Here is a 16305-nt window from a genome sequence, read left to right as displayed (position 1 = left end):
ATCGAAGAAAAAATGGAAACATAATAAAATAATAATAATAATAATAATAATAATAATAATAATAATAATAATAATAATAATAATAATAATAATGAAGAATAATAATAATAATAATAATAATGAAGAATAAAGAAAAATAATAAAATAATAATAATGACGATGAAGAAGAAATAAAAGAAAAAAAATAAATAAATAGAATTTGTCGGACCATTTACGTGTACGATTACGAGAAACGAAAAAGACAATTTAATAGTCGGTAATTCGAATAAGATCGATCAACGATCTTACTCGATCCACGTAGAGTGTCGTTTCGAGTTAGCTAGCGTGATTCTTGCTAGTAACAAGGGTAGCCATTCACGATAGATATTTTCTCTCATTTCGAGCGGCACGTGAAAGCCGTTAGTACTAATTCCAAAGGGAACGGTGCGGCGCGGCAATGTTTCGAGAAAACAAAAGTGCCTGAAATTGCGATACCATTTTCTTTTTCTCTATTATACGACGAGGTCACGACATTTAAACACGTTTATCGTTGCCTTCCACGTCGTGAAAGAAGAAGTTGAAGAAGAAGAAAAAGACGAAATGAAAAGAAAGGGTAAAGAAAAAAGAAGACAAAAAAATCTCGTTGTTCTCGGTACGATTTTAATATCATTCTTTGCTAATCTCTAATCCTTGAGAAAAAGAAAAAAAGCATTACGTGACGAAGTCAATAAAATTGATAAGAAATTGAGAAACATTTGAAAATATAAATACGTACGTATTGTTGATGAAGGGATATAATTGGATTGACTTTAAATCTTCGATTATCTTCGTTTCTTTGTAATTTTTTTTATTATTCATCTTCAGTGATCTTCGAGTATAATGAATTTAAAAAGAAAATCCTTTTTTTAATTCGTTAACTTGCGTTTGACGATCATATTCGTCGTTTTTTTTTTTTTTTTTAATTTTTGTTAACCGAAATAGATACACGTTCTTTTTTTCTTTTTTTTTTTTTAACATAGTTCTGAAATCGAATCATTATCAAAATATTCCTTTTATAACATTATCGTTATACGTATATTTGTATTAAAATTATATAACGATTATCAAATTAATATGTCGAATTAATTTTTAACTTTGATTATATCTTTTTAGTTTTTCTCTATTCTTATAATAATAATAATAATAATAATAATAATAATAATAATAATAATAATAATAATAATAATAATAATAATAACAATAATAATGAAAAATAAAGAAAAATAATATAATAATAATAATAATGATGAAGAAGAAGAAGAAATAAAAGAAAAATTAAGAATATATATATAATTATATCATGAACTATTACATACTGATATGAAAATATTATTTAATTTGTAATATTGTAATATTATGATAAGAAAGTATTATAAAATAAATTAACTTTAGCAGTCAACATTATCGACGTATACTGTAGCTGTAGACATACATAGCAAACAACGGTAGTCAAGGCTTTTTCACCCTCTCTCTCTCTCTCTCTCTCTCTCTCTCTCTCTCTCTCTCTCTCTCTCTCTCTCTCTCTCTCTCTCTCTCTCTCTTTGCCTGTATATAGAATGTATAAAAATTGCAAATTACTATGGTTGTCCCAAAGCCTGAGGGCGCGAAGCCGGAGAATCTGGGAAAACCTACTTCGTTTTTATCACCTGACCCGAGGTTTTAAGCTAAAGTTGATGCGGTAAACGACATTTTCGTTAGCAACGAAAATAGAGTTCATCTCTAGTGAATATCTAGAATTTCCTTTCTTGTTTTTTCCTATAGTGATATATAAGAATAAAAGGAGAAAAGAAAAGAAAATAAAATGAAATAAAACAAATAAAGAATAATATGATACATGCGTGCTCTTTCTTTCATTCTTTCTATCTATCTTTCTATCTTTTCTTCTATTTTTCATTCACGAACATTATATTAAAATTTATAAAGTTTTGGGTTCGTAAGATCGAGGAAAAAAAAAGAGGAACGAGAAAAAAAGATAAAAAAAAAAAAAAAAGAAAAAAAAAAAAAAGAAAGAAAGTCAAAGACGATACAATGAGAGTTAAAAATTAGATCGACGAGAGAAAGAATTGTTAACGATTCAAATAATAAAATTTCGATTGTAATGATATGTTAGTTAATTCGTTCGATCGAACGACAATGGAGAATTAGAAAATTGTGAGAAAATAATTGAAATTTGTTGGGTCTGGTAGAAAAGGTGGTTCCTAAAAGCGCCAGTAGGTAAGAGAGCCACGCGAGGCATCAGAGGAAACGTTCGAGGTTGAAAGAGGATTTAATTCAATTTGAGAAGGAAGTTATCTGGATACTCGATAACGATTCTCGTATTTCGAAAGTAGCCGAGCCTTTATCTTACGCTCCTTTCGTCTGAACTACCAAACGCTTACCTCTGCTATTACTTCTTCTTCTTCTTCTCGTTTTTTTTTGCTATCTCTCTTTCTCTTTCTCTTTCATAAGGTCGAAAGAGGATTCGACGAAATCGATAAAGTTTTCCCTCCCCTTTTCTCTTTTCTTTTTTTTTTTAGTTCTAACTACGAGCCGTCTCTACCGCGATTACCAATCTACTGAATGTGTGTGTATTTGTGCGTATATATATATATATATATGTGTGTGTGTGTGTGTATATGTGAGAGAGAGAGAGAGAGAGAGAGAGAGATAGATAAAGAGAGAAAGAAAATTCTCTTCTTCAATTTTGTCAGAGATTCTAGACCACCATGGTCTCGAAACGTGGAGAGATTTAATCAACGTCTCTTTGCCTTTCTCTTCTACTTCTTCTTCTAGTTCTCTGTTACTACGATAAATCTCTTAATGACCGAGCCGACTCGAAAATTCGAATTTCCAGTTAGAAACCAGGAGCAAGGGTGATAGGGAAAGAGAAAGTGTGAGAAAGAGATAAAGAGAGAGAGAGAGAGAGAGAGAGAGAGAGAGAGAGAGAGAGAGAGAAGTGGAGAGAAGATGATCGTATCGACACCTGCGATGCCAATTTCCGGAAAATATCTTCTATCTCTCTTTCTTACTCTCACTTTCTCTCTCTATCTCTCTCTCTTTCTCTTTATATATATATATATATATATATATATATATATATATATATATATATATATATTTTCGTCCATCGATCGTCGTTTCCATTTGAATTCAGTATTTGGATAGCAAGATACCTATGTATCACGTAGATACGAAGATTGATTGAAATTGACTGATAGCTAGCTAGTTCGATTATCAAATTAATATTGATCGACTATAAGATTATATTTGATTTATTATAAACAAAAAAAGAAATATATATATATATTAATTTATTATAAATAAATATATTATTTCGCAAAAATAAATTTAATAATTACAGGATTGGTTATGGTGTCTTGAGTGGGTGTTAGGCGTTTGAGTGGATATATATAGAGATATTTTTTACTTATACATACGTAACACACGGAAAACTTTCATTTTAATGACATTCCCATTCCCCTTGATTTTCAAAGAAGAAAATTTATGCACGATATCATGTATTATCGAGGGAGCTGACCGTCCAACGAGCGAACCTGTCCAACGACGAGATACCGTCGGTGATTTTCGGATGGTAGAACGACGTGAACGAGTACGACGGCGAAAAAGAGAGAAAGAGAAAGAGAGAGAGAAAGAGAGAAGCCTAGAGCAATGTTTACGAAGTATATAAAATCGTGGACACACCCGTGGCTATGCATAGTGATGCGAGAATACCACGAAGTTACGACGTTACGTTCTCGTTTTACGGGAAAAATTTAACCCTAAATCACAGACTCCGAATTTTTCCCTTAGGGGAAGTTCCTCATTCTCCTCGTCATCTCCTTTTGTTGTCGTTCGATCTCGCTATCGTCGTTAACTCTTTCTTTTTTTTTTTGTTCTTGTTAATTTTTTTTTATTTCTTTTCTTCTCTTTCCTTCCTTCCTTCCTTTTTCTTTCTTCATTCTTCAAATTTCTTTCCTCATTTTGTTCCTCTTTCATTGTCTTTTTCATAATTTCCTTTTCTTTCCTTTTCTTTTCTTTTCTTTCGTTTTCTATTCGACGCATAAACTATTTCTTGCTTTTTAAATGGATCAAAAGGAACTTAAGTAACTTGAAAAAGAAACCGGGCTTCGATATTTGAAGTATTTAAAAAAAAAAAAAAAAAAGAAGAAACAAAAAAACAAAAAAGAAAAAAAAGAAAAAAGTAGGAAAAAAAGAAAGGAAGGGGAAGGAAAGAAAAATAAAAGGGAAAGGAAAACTCTACGTTGAAAATTACTTTTTCTTTTTTAATACTCGGGAGAATGGTTGAAAAAAAAAAGAACAAGAAAAAAGATACAATCAAAAAGAAAAAAAAAAAGAAAAAGACGGAGAACAAAAAAAAAAGAAAAAGAAAAAAAAATAAAGTAGAAGATAGTTCGAAAGATATTTCCAGTTTTAATGTTTCCCTTTGAAACGTCTGAAAGTAGCTCCGATTTGTAAGAGGCTCTCTCTCTCTCTCTCTCTCTCTCTCTCTCTCTCTCTCTCTCTCTCTCTCTCTCTCTCTCTCTCTCTCTCTCTCTCTCTTCCCTCCACCAAAAGAAAAAGTTCCATGGTTGAGAGAAAAAGCGAAACGAAGATATTCCTCTTCGGTTTCACGATCGAACTTCTTTCCAAACTATTTTTCCTCGAGACGAGTCCTTTCCTCGTCTACCGGTAAAAAGAATCCGTTCGTCTGTATATACCCTCCCTCCATCCATCCCTCCCTCTCTCTCTCTCTCTCTCTCTCCTCTCTTTTCCTCTCCACCTTCCGATATCGTATCCCAGCATGAAAAGTACTTTACCTCCAATTTACAACCTTTGAATCGCGTTTCCTTTTCTGAGACTTTCGCACTCGTAGCTACTTAGGCGACACTTGAAACTACTAAATCTCATTATCGAGACGACTCTCGTTGTTCTGAAAGAAAACGCGATAACAACGTTTACGCAAACTATTTTAAGAGCTTCTGATTAGAAAAAAAAAAAAAAAAAAAGAAAAGAACAAAGAAAAAACAAAAGCAAAGAGAAAGGAATTAATACAAATAAGTAAATAAATAAAAAAGTAAATAAATAAATAAATAAAAAAATAAAAAGAAAGAGATATTTGTAACGTTTAGAGTGTGATTTCACAGTCAAACGTGGAAACTTCAATTATGAAATTATATTATATTATAAAAACAATTAATAATATTAATATAAGATATTATATTACATTAATATCAATGAATATCATATTATATTATAATATAAAAACAATTAATAATATTAATAATATATGTTAGCTTGATGTTGAATAATTCATTCGATATCAAGTTAGTTAGAAATATCTAGCGTTAAACTGGTTGCAAGTACGATATCGATAAGGGAAGTTAGGTGGAGAACATAGGAGGAAAAGAGTATAAATGGGAAAACCATTGCCGGAAGTAAACTCACGTAATTTAGATCTCGTAACGCCGACAAAGCACGCGGCAACGTTTACCTCGTCCCACGAGAACGTTCTTCGGTCTTTTTCGTGTTGCTGAGCTTCGTTATCATTTCTTCTTTCTTTTTCAACTCTCTCTCCCTCTCTCTCTCTCTCTCTCTCTCTCTCTCCCGAGACTTTTACAACGAATTAGTTCCCTATATCTCTTTCTTTGTCTTTCCCGTTAGCAACATACTGTGCTAGTGACCTCAAATAAAAAAAGAAAAAAGGACGGAAAAAAAGGAAAAAAAAAAACACAAAAAAGGGAAAAAAAAGAAAAACCAAAAAAGTGACAACGACGACGACGACGACGACGACGACGACGACGACAAAATATATTTTTTAAAAAGCTCTTTTTTTATTTCATTTTTTTGTTAGTTCTTCTCTTGTTTTATTTTTTTTTCTTTCTTTCTTTTCGTTTTCGGTCAAATTGATTTTTCGATCGATCCAATGCGAAATAAAATATTTTAACGATTTCCATTTAGATCCCTTTTCCATTAACAAGACAAATGGGATCAAAAGTACTGTTTTACCGGACAGTTTCTTGGAATTAAGCCAAAATATATGAGAACGAGGGTAACGCCAACCCTAAAAGAAGATCCTTTTTTTTCTTTAGGTCGCGCGAGTTATAGCGTCTCTTGTTTTCGGCACTTTTAGAAACACCATTCCGTCCAGAATCATCCACATGTTCTCTCAAACGCATTCTCTTGAGAGCAAGCACATATCCTTAAATAGGTGCATCCTTTTCTCGAATAAAGACACACCTATATGTATATACTGGGTGACCCGGGTAAACATTTTAAATAAAATCTTTCATATTAACGTATGTACTTGATTTTAAAATTTATTTGATTTTATTTCTATTTCTATTTTGTTTTATATAAATTTCTCGATTTCGATTAAAAAAGAAAAAAAAAAGTAGATAAATAAAAAAATAAATAAAAAAGAAAAATATTACGTCGGAACGTGAAATAATTCATATATGTGAACATATGAAGGCAATTAATTTTCTTTTTTTAATTATTAATTAAAATGCGTCTGATAAATATAGTTCATTTATTTTTCTTTTATTCACGATTTTAAATATTTAACTAGAGTGAATTTCAATGAAAATATTAAGACCACGTAATCAACCTTCTATACATATATATATATGTGTATATATATATATATATTTTTTTTTTTTATATTTATATAAAATGTCCCAGAATACGTAGAAAATATTTTAAGAATGGCTTAGGTACATGAAAACAATATAAAAAGAGAAATAGTTCGTAAACGTATGCCCCGTTCGATTTTGTTTACGAATTAATGCGACTTTTCTATCGCAATAATTCTTTTGTTAGAACGATTAAAGGAAAGTAAATCAGTAAGAATGACAGAAATTCTTGAAACCCTAAAGAATGGAACAAAAGTTTCGAAGAAATTCGAGCAACATCTGAATATTTGATTGAAGATAGTAATAAAGAAGTCATTGATAAGACATCTGCAGACTTGCATTCAGATTTGATAAGGTAATATAAAACATCTCCAACGAAAGTAAATTATCTATTTACTTACTTACTTATTTACTTACTTACTTACTTACTTACTTATTTACTTACTTACTTACTTACTTACATACTTACTTACTTATTTACTCAGTTACATAAGCGAACAAAGTTTAAAGTCAAATATAACTCTATGACTGAATATAACAAAAATCAAATGGTTCTCGTTTGAAAAACGAATCTTATCTCTTTTTTCTTTATTCTCCTTTTTTATTCTTTTTCTTTCTCTCTCTTTTTTTTTTATTCTTTTTTATTGTTCAAATAGGTAACCGCCGTAACTAAAATATTTTCCACTCGTTCTGGATACACCCCTTATATATGTAGATGTATGTATGCAGATATATATACATATAGATTGTTATGTATGTATACTTGTATATATATATATATATATATATATATATATATATATATATATGTACATATATATAGTATACTTGGTACGGTAATGAAATGGTCTCGGGGACCTTTCGCGTAGGAGGAGGAGAAGCGAGTTTTATCATCCCGAAACTGGAGAAGGTTAGGCCAAGGTAAAAGAGACGAAGAAGACAAGCCGAAGGATGAGAAAAAATATAGAAGAGCCACGATAACGGCATATTTACCCGTACATACATACATATGTGCATGCATACATACATATATACACACATACATCAAAGAAGCAAAGGGGAAAGAGCACGTAATGGAATCCCTTTTTTAGAGTGCTTGCTTACAGAGCTGATTCCTTAATTTCTTTTTTCTATCTTCCTTCTTCTTTTCTTTTTCATTTTTATTTTTATTTTCTTTTTTTTTTCTTTTACTTCTTCCTTTTTTCTTTCATTTTTTTTTCCTTTTTTTCACGCTCCGTCCCAAGGAAAATTTTCAATTTCAACGAGCAAAGGTGATCTACGAACAAAACTGATCAAATTTATATGTACACGCGAAGTAATACGTATTAGATATACACGTGTTATTTTCTTTTGAGAAGAAAGTGCATTAAAAAGAAAAAAAAATAATAAATAAATAAATAAATAAATAAATAAATAAATAAATAAACAATTAAACGAATGAATGAAATGAATGAAAAATAACTAAACAACGTTTATTTCTACTGATTAATTTTTTAAAAGGAAAACATTTTGTGGAAATGTCTCTCTCTCTCTCTCTCTCTCTTTTTCTCTCTCCGTCTGCCTGTCTTCCTGATTATAATTACTTTCTGGTGTAGTGCAAAATCGCGTTGGTTCAACTTCCGTTTTAAGAAACGCCATTTTCTTCTTAAATAGACCGTGCGAATAATTAAGTTTCCGCATAAAATAAAAAAATAAAAAAAAATAAAAAAAAAAAAAAAGGAAAAAACAGCGAGATATCTCGTTAATAATACATGAAGCATCTCTCTCTCTCTCTCTCTCTCTCTCTCTCTGGTAATTTCGAGAGACTCAGCTTCTCCGTTAGCTTATACATTTCCTTAATGGCGAGAGCTGGTCTTTAAACATTTTCTTTTTCCTTTTTATCTTTTCCAGTTCTTCTTTACTTTTTCCCTTTTTCCATATTCCCTTTTTCCTTTTCTATCATGCATTTACAGTCAACTCGTGATAAGCTCGGAAAAAGCTAGACGATCCTATTCCATCGAAAATACTACTCTTTCTAGCTTTTTTCAAAGGTTTCCCAGGGCGACTATATTTTTCTTTAATTTTTAAAGAAGCAAGAAAACGAAGGGGCGAGAGCGTGTTAGACAAAGTCTGGTAATGCCTACACATACAAACTTGCAAAAAGATCGATCTGTGGTACACACCTATGGTACAAAAAAACAAGTCGCTTTCCTTTCTCTTGACTGAAGATCAGAGAAGAAAAATTATTATGAGTGAAGGAAGTATTATAGAGGTCGTGTTAAGAATACCATGAGAATATGTGTAAATATCTATGTCTATGTATGTACGCGTGTGTGTGTGTATGTTACGCAAGAAGAAAAAGCTTTTATGATAAAGGAAATAGATCTTTTTAATGTTGCAGAAAAAAAAAAGTTAATGTAGCTTCTAATCTAATCTTTTCGTTCTTTGAATCTTTTTTATCTTAAAATCAGTTAAATATTTTACTGATATTTGAACGTGGAGGTGTATAAATTAAATAATTAATTAATATTTCAACAATATTAAATGCGGTTAAACATTATACTACTTGTAAAATGCATTAATCGTAAAATAATTAAATTCAATATTTCAATAGAAATTAAATTTTGCAATGTTACGATTAAATTATTCATAATTGCGATTATTTAAAAATTATTTAAACAATTTTAAAGGGAGCACGGAGTATAACAATCTAATGTTTAAACAATAGCGTATTAATTTAAACATTTCATAGCTTCGTAACACGTGTTAAATATATAAAATAGAAATAAATTAATATTTAAATAGAGTTGAAATTTCAACGTGCTCGTTTAAATAATCGTAAACAAAAATGAATTTTTCAACTGACTTCGATCGTTATCGAAATAATTTTCTTTTGCATCTTCAAACAGAACAACCTCCACATGATGAGACATTATTATTTGTGTTATGTCGAAAGCTATTATCTAAAATTATACGAGGCAAGTTTTATACGACCAAATGGCTGCATATATTTCAATATTTTCTCAAATTTTTACTTTTTCATTATAGATACTTAGACGTGATATATGTTAATTTAACATAAATAAAAATATTTAAATATATAGTATATAACGATATCTTTTTCGAGAAACGTATACAAAAAATACAAATTTCTTTATTATTCTTCTAGACTTCTAATAATGTCTATTAATATCTTCCAAATAGATAGGTTTAAATTTTTATAAAGTAGAGCGTAAAGCTATTCGATTGTGTGAAATTTAGAACGACACTTTTCATCATTTCGATTAGATAAATAGATTACGCGCCGTATGAATTTTTTTTTGCTTCCTTTTGAAAGACAAACCAACGCCATTCATTTTTGTATTGATTTTGAAAGGATATAATAATATATACAAGTAGTGTTATCGTTAGATCGTAAATTTTTCATCACTCTTTTTGTACAGGTCAAACTTCAATAATTTATTATTTTAAAAATTTTCTAATTATTCAAACAATCTATATTAATTTTAATTACGTACAAAAATTTATATCACGCACTAATTCCATGGTTAAGTTAAGCGCGAGTCAATATAACTTTACGCAAGCTTAAACAACTATTTATAATGCATAATGATATAGAGTTTCTCTATTGCACCTGCAGTTCATATTTTGTTCATACCATAAAGTTGAACAAAATTTCGCTCGAATAAAAGTTGAACAAAAGTCGCTCTACAAACGAAAAGTGATATGAACAACAGCCTTAACGCGTAGTCATAAATGAAATGCATAAAAAAAATGATTTTGCGTATAATATATATATATATATATATCTCAGACAATAAAATAATAAAAATTTATAATTAATTAATTTTCGATCCTGCCAGGATTCGAACCTGGAATCTTCTGATCCGTAGTCAGACGCGTTATCCGTTGCGCCACAGGACCGTTGAGGTCACGCACTAGATATATATAATTTTATGGAATAAATATTTTTATTAATTATTAAAATATTAATTAAAAAAGAAAAAGGATGATAATAATAAACATTATTTTATTAGAATTGAATCGATGAAAACATTTTTAACGAGCGTTAAAATTTATAATCAGTAATAATTAATTATTATCAACAGCGTAAATATTGCAATGCGTCAAAATCAAATTCGATCGTTATTTAATCGTGATTAATGATACAACACATTTTCAGTTTTAGTATTAATGTATTAAACTTACTTTTATATGCTTTTTTTATACTAATATATAATTAAAGAAAAAAATAATATACATAAAAACATAATTTTTTAAAAAGCTTCAAAGTGCATAGAACATCGTTTGAAAATTCTGACATTTAACGAAGTTATATCAATATATAGAGATACAAATTGCTTAAACCGAATATATTATTAAAACTTTTCTTATGCTTTTTCCGAAACTATGTTTTCTCGACTTTTCAGAAACAAAATCTCCATCACTAAATTTTATTCAAATTTACTCTATAATAATAGAAAATATTCTAAAATAATATAATAATAAATATTCTACAATGTAGATTATTTAATTTCAATTATTTAATTTTTCTTTACAAACATTTCAGATCAAGTTCTTTACCTTTCTTTTCTTTTCTTTCCTTTTTCTTTTTTACAATAAAAACATTTCTCCATTACAAATCGTTACCATTTCTGCAATAATAGAAAATTTTGAAAATTCGTAAGTTAATATTTTAAATAATATAATAATATATTTTAAATAATTATTTTGACAAATCAATCGAAAATATTCATTTAAGATGTTTCAGTACTATGCAATAAAGACGAGCATAAATTGATGTTAAAGGAAGTAACGTTAGCAAACGAACGAACAACTTCGTCATTTTATAATATACTGACTTAAAAAAAAAAACAACAAAAAAAAAACAAAAAAGAAAAAGAAAAAAAAATTGATACATAAAGCTAAAAGTTACGTTTATATACCATAAAAAACTTAAAAATATCTCCGGAAAAAGAAAACGGGAACTAAACTTATTTTTATATCCCCGCAGGATGGTCCCATTCCTTCGTCTGTTCATCCCTTAAGGAAAAAAAAAAAAAAATAACGTGGCAGAACAGAACAAGTATCAGTGATAAGTTTATTTCTAACGTAATAAAATATAATTATTAAAATAAAGCACTAATTAATTTCATCAATTTTCTATATTTTCAACGAGACATTTATTCTTATATAAATTGCGTATTAATTATGAATTAAAGAAACGATGATTAATAAATAATAGATAGTGCCTGTATATATAAAAATGATTAAATATATTTATAAATATGTTTAATTATATAAATGCATAAATGCAAGATATATGATAAAAATTGCATATGTACATTTATACATTACATCTTTTTCATTAATCCGGTATGGTCTAGTGGCTAGGATACCTGGCTTTCACCCAGGAGGCTCGGGTTCGATTCCCGGTACCGGAATATATTTTTTTTTTTCTTTGTCTTATCTTTTTCTTATAATTTTATTTTATTTCATAATGTTTCTAAATCTTTTCTAATATTCAAATGATCTACTTGATTAAAAAATAATTATATTTATTTTTCAAACAACATTGACAGTGCAATTAATTCATACAATATAAAATAAACGAAGCGAACAATAAAAAAAAAATTATAAATTATAATAAAGATAATATAAATATTTGTATGCGATAAATTTACAAAAATTTTAAGTACCGAATAACATATCCGGTATGGTCTAGTGGCTAGGATACCTGGCTTTCACCCAGGAGGCTCGGGTTCGATTCCCGGTACCGGAATATAACTTTTTTTTTCCTTTAACCTTTATAATCTTATTTTATTATTTTATTTTATTTTATGATTTTAACTATCTAATTACGCAAAAGATAAATTTAATTGTTTTTATTTTCTCTGCAATATTAATTTACTAATTCGTTATATAATATCAAATAAATCGACCTAGAAATAAAAATTACCAGATTAAATGATGATACAAATATTTACCTACAGAATTTCTAACAATAATGAAAAAGTGACTAACATCTCCGGTATGGTCTAGTGGCTAGGATACCTGGCTTTCACCCAGGAGGCTCGGGTTCGATTCCCGGTACCGGAATATAAATAACTTTCTTTTTCACTTTTTTTTTCTTATTAAATTCTTTTATTTTACAAAATATTCTGATTTAAACTATCTAATTATAAATAATTATTTTTATATTTCAAATGATATTGATTATACAATTCGTTAAACGATATAAAGTAAATGAATCGGTAATAAAAAAGATGACTTTTATAGGAAATATAATATAAATATTTATATAAAAATTTATAAAAAATATATAAAAAAAATTGAATATTTCTATTAATATGTAAGTTTTATAAATTTTTTTTGTATTTTATATAAATTGTAAAAAAAAAGTGAAAAAAAATTGTGGCCCATGGGGGGATCGAACCCGCGACCTTCGCGTTATTAGCACGACGCTCTAACCAACTGAGCTAATGGGCCGATGTGTTGGTGTGCTTCGCGCAATGTTATGTTGTTAATTTTTCTATCATCTCAATGTTAAAACTTTAAACATTTAATTCTATTTCTATGCATTATGGAATGTTTGATTACCAAAAAAAAAAGAATAAGTTCCGTTTAAAGTGGATTACAAAAAGCCAATGAAAATTATATGCAGCAATGAATTGAGAACATGTTATGTTTAAAGTTCGATATCGTTACCCGACCGACTCTTGTTTCTTAATCGTTTCGTTATCGTCACGACAAATACAAATGGAAAAATATATGATCGTTCTTTCAAGTGTCGAATAACAAAGCAACATAAAAGACTTATCACCCGAACACGTAATATGATCGTTTTTTCGAAAAAAAAAAAATAAAAAAAGTAAAAAAAAATCCAAAAATATCTACACTTAATATTAGTACCGTGATCATTACATTGGTATAATATTATTTACAATTTTTATTTAAAAATATACATTAAGAATTGTATATTTTTAATTAGTCGAGTTAACAGATAAAAAAACATCTATTTTTGGTGTAAAAAAAAAAGAAAAAAAAATATTGGCCCATGGGGGGATCGAACCCGCGACCTTCGCGTTATTAGCACGACGCTCTAACCAACTGAGCTAATGGGCCAACTTGACGACAGCTTTCTTGGAGTTAAACATATTTGCTTTGAATCTTTTAAATAATAGTATTAAAAGAAAATTGAACAAAATATTTTTTTACATATTTGCTTAAAATTATTCTGACTTCTAATCTATGCGTTATTATTGAACAAAAAAGAAAAAAGAAAAAAAATAATGTTAAATAGGAAAGAAAAAAAAATTTGGCCCATGAGGGGATCGAACCCGCGACCTTCGCGTTATTAGCACGACGCTCTAACCAACTGAGCTAATGGGCCGATGCGTTCGCCTGTGGATATTATTTCTTTGTCAAGTGCATACTAGCAATTGATAAATAATATATAAACTAATTTTAATTATTCTAAATATCTTTGTTGTTTTACTTATTTGTTTTTTTTTTCTTTTTAAATAAATTTGATTACCTTCATCACAGAAAATCTTGCAGTTAGTGATTCTTGCGACATACCAATTTTCAAGGAATAACAAGTCACCTCATTGACTTACCTGTAACAAATAACAATTACTAACTCTATCTTTTGAAAAATAATTATTTGTAAAAGAAAAACATATATATATATATATATATATATATATATATATATAGAGAGAGAAAGAGAGAGAGAGAGAGAATTAACGATCTCTAATTCAATCGGAAGATATTAACATAATCAATTTTCCAATCTGCAATATATATATATAGCATATATATATTGAACACTATGTTACGACTAAAAAAAAAAAAAAAAAAAAAAAAAATATTTCAAGAGTTGGCTTAAGACAAACCTTTCTTTTGAAGCTTTTTTTTGTTGTACTTAAAAAATTTCGAAAAATTTAAGCATTCATGGAAATATTTAAAAAGTAAGTAGATACTGGCCATGAAATATTAATTCTTGGAGGCATACGATTTTAAAGAAAATAAAAATTCAAGTTGCACAGAATTTTTTTTAATATAAAAAGAATAAAAAAAAAAAACTAATTCAACGTTTATCGGATATATATGGATGTGGTATATATATGCCTCAATCTAGATGTTTATGCATCGGGTAGATAATACTAAACGTTATCGAACTAATTATCTGAAATAATTCTCGGAGAAAATTAGGAAAAGTGAAACAAGTAAAAGATTCTCATCCATATGGTGAGATGTTTGAGTGTAAAAAAAAAAAGAAAGAAGAAAAAAAGGGGGAAAAAAAATAAAAAAAAGAAAGATAAAATATTCGAGGAAAGAGAATTAATGATCTCTAATTCAATCGGAAGATATTAACATAATCAATTTTTCAATCTGCAATTAATAATAGATGAATGAAATGAATATTTTAGTTTTGAAATAAACGTGCTTTAGAGATCCATTACCAATGTATTTTTAATTATGTACATAAGTTATGTTCGCTTAAGAACATACATACATACCTTGCAATTAAATTCTCATTGAAAGTGTTTATTGCATAATAATAATAATGATAATGATAATAATAATAATAATAATAATAATAATAATAATAATAATAATAATAATAATAATAATAATAATACAAAGTAAAATAATAACGAAACGTTGTAATTCAATCATTTCGTCATATTTATTTATAATATTAATAAATAGTAATAGTACATAGCGATATTATTATTAATTTATAATAAAGATTATATTTCTCGTCATAAGGAAGGAATAAATAGTCAATCCTTTCTTTCTTCTTTTGAAAAATAATTATTAGCAAAGAGAAAAAAACGAAAAAAAAAAAAGAAAAAAAGAAAAAAAGAGACAAATAAAGAATTATCCTTAACATCTATCATCGTGCCAGAGGACTATTCGAGTTGCCATTACATAAAACGAATTCTCGAGAGTCAATTCAATATAAGAAAGAGGAGGGAGATTCCATTGGATTGAGTTACCACCCAAGCAGTAGTAGAATTCGTGGTTTTGAAGATAGTGCCATTGGACCAAGACCTGTTAGTTCTTCTTTCCTTTTACCATACCGCCGACGAACCTGATCGAAGCGACTTAAAATAGGCGGTGCACAAATTGCGTCGACCGAATGCACAAACCACTAATTACCTAGTTTCTCTTACCTCGTTATTCTAGTATAACGGAAACTGATTCTTTTCAAAACCTTTTTTAAAAATCTTTTTTTACTATCCTTTTGAATCAATCACTCATCATGCTGATCCAACAACGTTCCCTTCGGATAACGCATAAATTAATTAATCGATAACGTAATATCGATAAAATCTGTTCTTTTTTTTCCTTCTGTTTCTTCCTCTTTTTTTTCTCTTTTTTTTCTTTTTTTTTTTTTTTTAATTATGAACTAAACATTAATTATGACACTCTTTAATTCGTACATTAAACAGCTTGCTTGTCCTCTTAATGTTCCTTATATAGGTATTAATATTTATCGTTAAATATAACGTAAGATCGGACGATTTTCATTCGTTCATTATAATGTTTAATTTAACTTAGGCACGAGACACACGCTACCGCGATAATAAAATTATTAATAAGCATGAAGATGGTGGTGGGACACACCTTACTATATTGAACGATCCTGAACGAACGAATTTAAGAGTTACCGCTATTACTTTTA

At 28.5% G+C, this 16305-nt stretch overlaps 1 protein-coding gene and 7 non-coding genes across 8 annotated transcripts in view; 3 read left to right on the top strand and 5 right to left on the bottom strand.

Annotated features, from left to right (window-relative positions):
- Positions 1–10459: 10459 nt before the first annotated feature.
- On the bottom strand, positions 10460–10532 carry Trnar-acg. Its single transcript has one exon. It is a non-coding gene; the product is annotated as a tRNA-Arg (tRNA).
- A 1448-nt stretch (positions 10533–11980) lies between these two features.
- Trnae-uuc lies at positions 11981–12052 on the top strand. The gene has a single exon. It is a non-coding gene; the product is annotated as a tRNA-Glu (tRNA).
- Positions 12053–12318: 266 nt separating this feature from the next.
- Trnae-uuc lies at positions 12319–12390 on the top strand. Its single transcript has one exon. It is a non-coding gene; the product is annotated as a tRNA-Glu (tRNA).
- A 245-nt stretch (positions 12391–12635) lies between these two features.
- Trnae-uuc lies at positions 12636–12707 on the top strand. Its single transcript has one exon. It is a non-coding gene; the product is annotated as a tRNA-Glu (tRNA).
- Positions 12708–13023: 316 nt separating this feature from the next.
- Trnai-aau lies at positions 13024–13097 on the bottom strand. Its single transcript has one exon. It is a non-coding gene; the product is annotated as a tRNA-Ile (tRNA).
- A 562-nt stretch (positions 13098–13659) lies between these two features.
- On the bottom strand, positions 13660–13733 carry Trnai-aau. The gene has a single exon. It is a non-coding gene; the product is annotated as a tRNA-Ile (tRNA).
- Positions 13734–13927: 194 nt separating this feature from the next.
- Trnai-aau lies at positions 13928–14001 on the bottom strand. The gene has a single exon. It is a non-coding gene; the product is annotated as a tRNA-Ile (tRNA).
- Positions 14002–14200: 199 nt separating this feature from the next.
- Positions 14201–16305, bottom strand: part of LOC124424924 (mannosyl-oligosaccharide alpha-1,2-mannosidase IA-like) — a 120401-nt gene continuing 118296 nt past the window's right edge. Inside the window, exon 3 of the mRNA XM_046964540.1 lies at positions 14201–14227. Within this exon, the coding sequence (XP_046820496.1) occupies positions 14216–14227 (12 nt within the window). The 3' untranslated portion in view covers positions 14201–14215. The remainder of the gene's footprint in view (positions 14228–16305) is intronic.

This window comes from Vespa crabro, chromosome 6 (genome assembly GCF_910589235.1).
Source record: "Vespa crabro chromosome 6, iyVesCrab1.2, whole genome shotgun sequence".
In the NCBI taxonomy this organism is placed as follows: Eukaryota; Metazoa; Arthropoda; class Insecta; order Hymenoptera; family Vespidae; genus Vespa; species Vespa crabro.
This window is presented reverse-complemented; position numbering and strand designations above follow the sequence as displayed.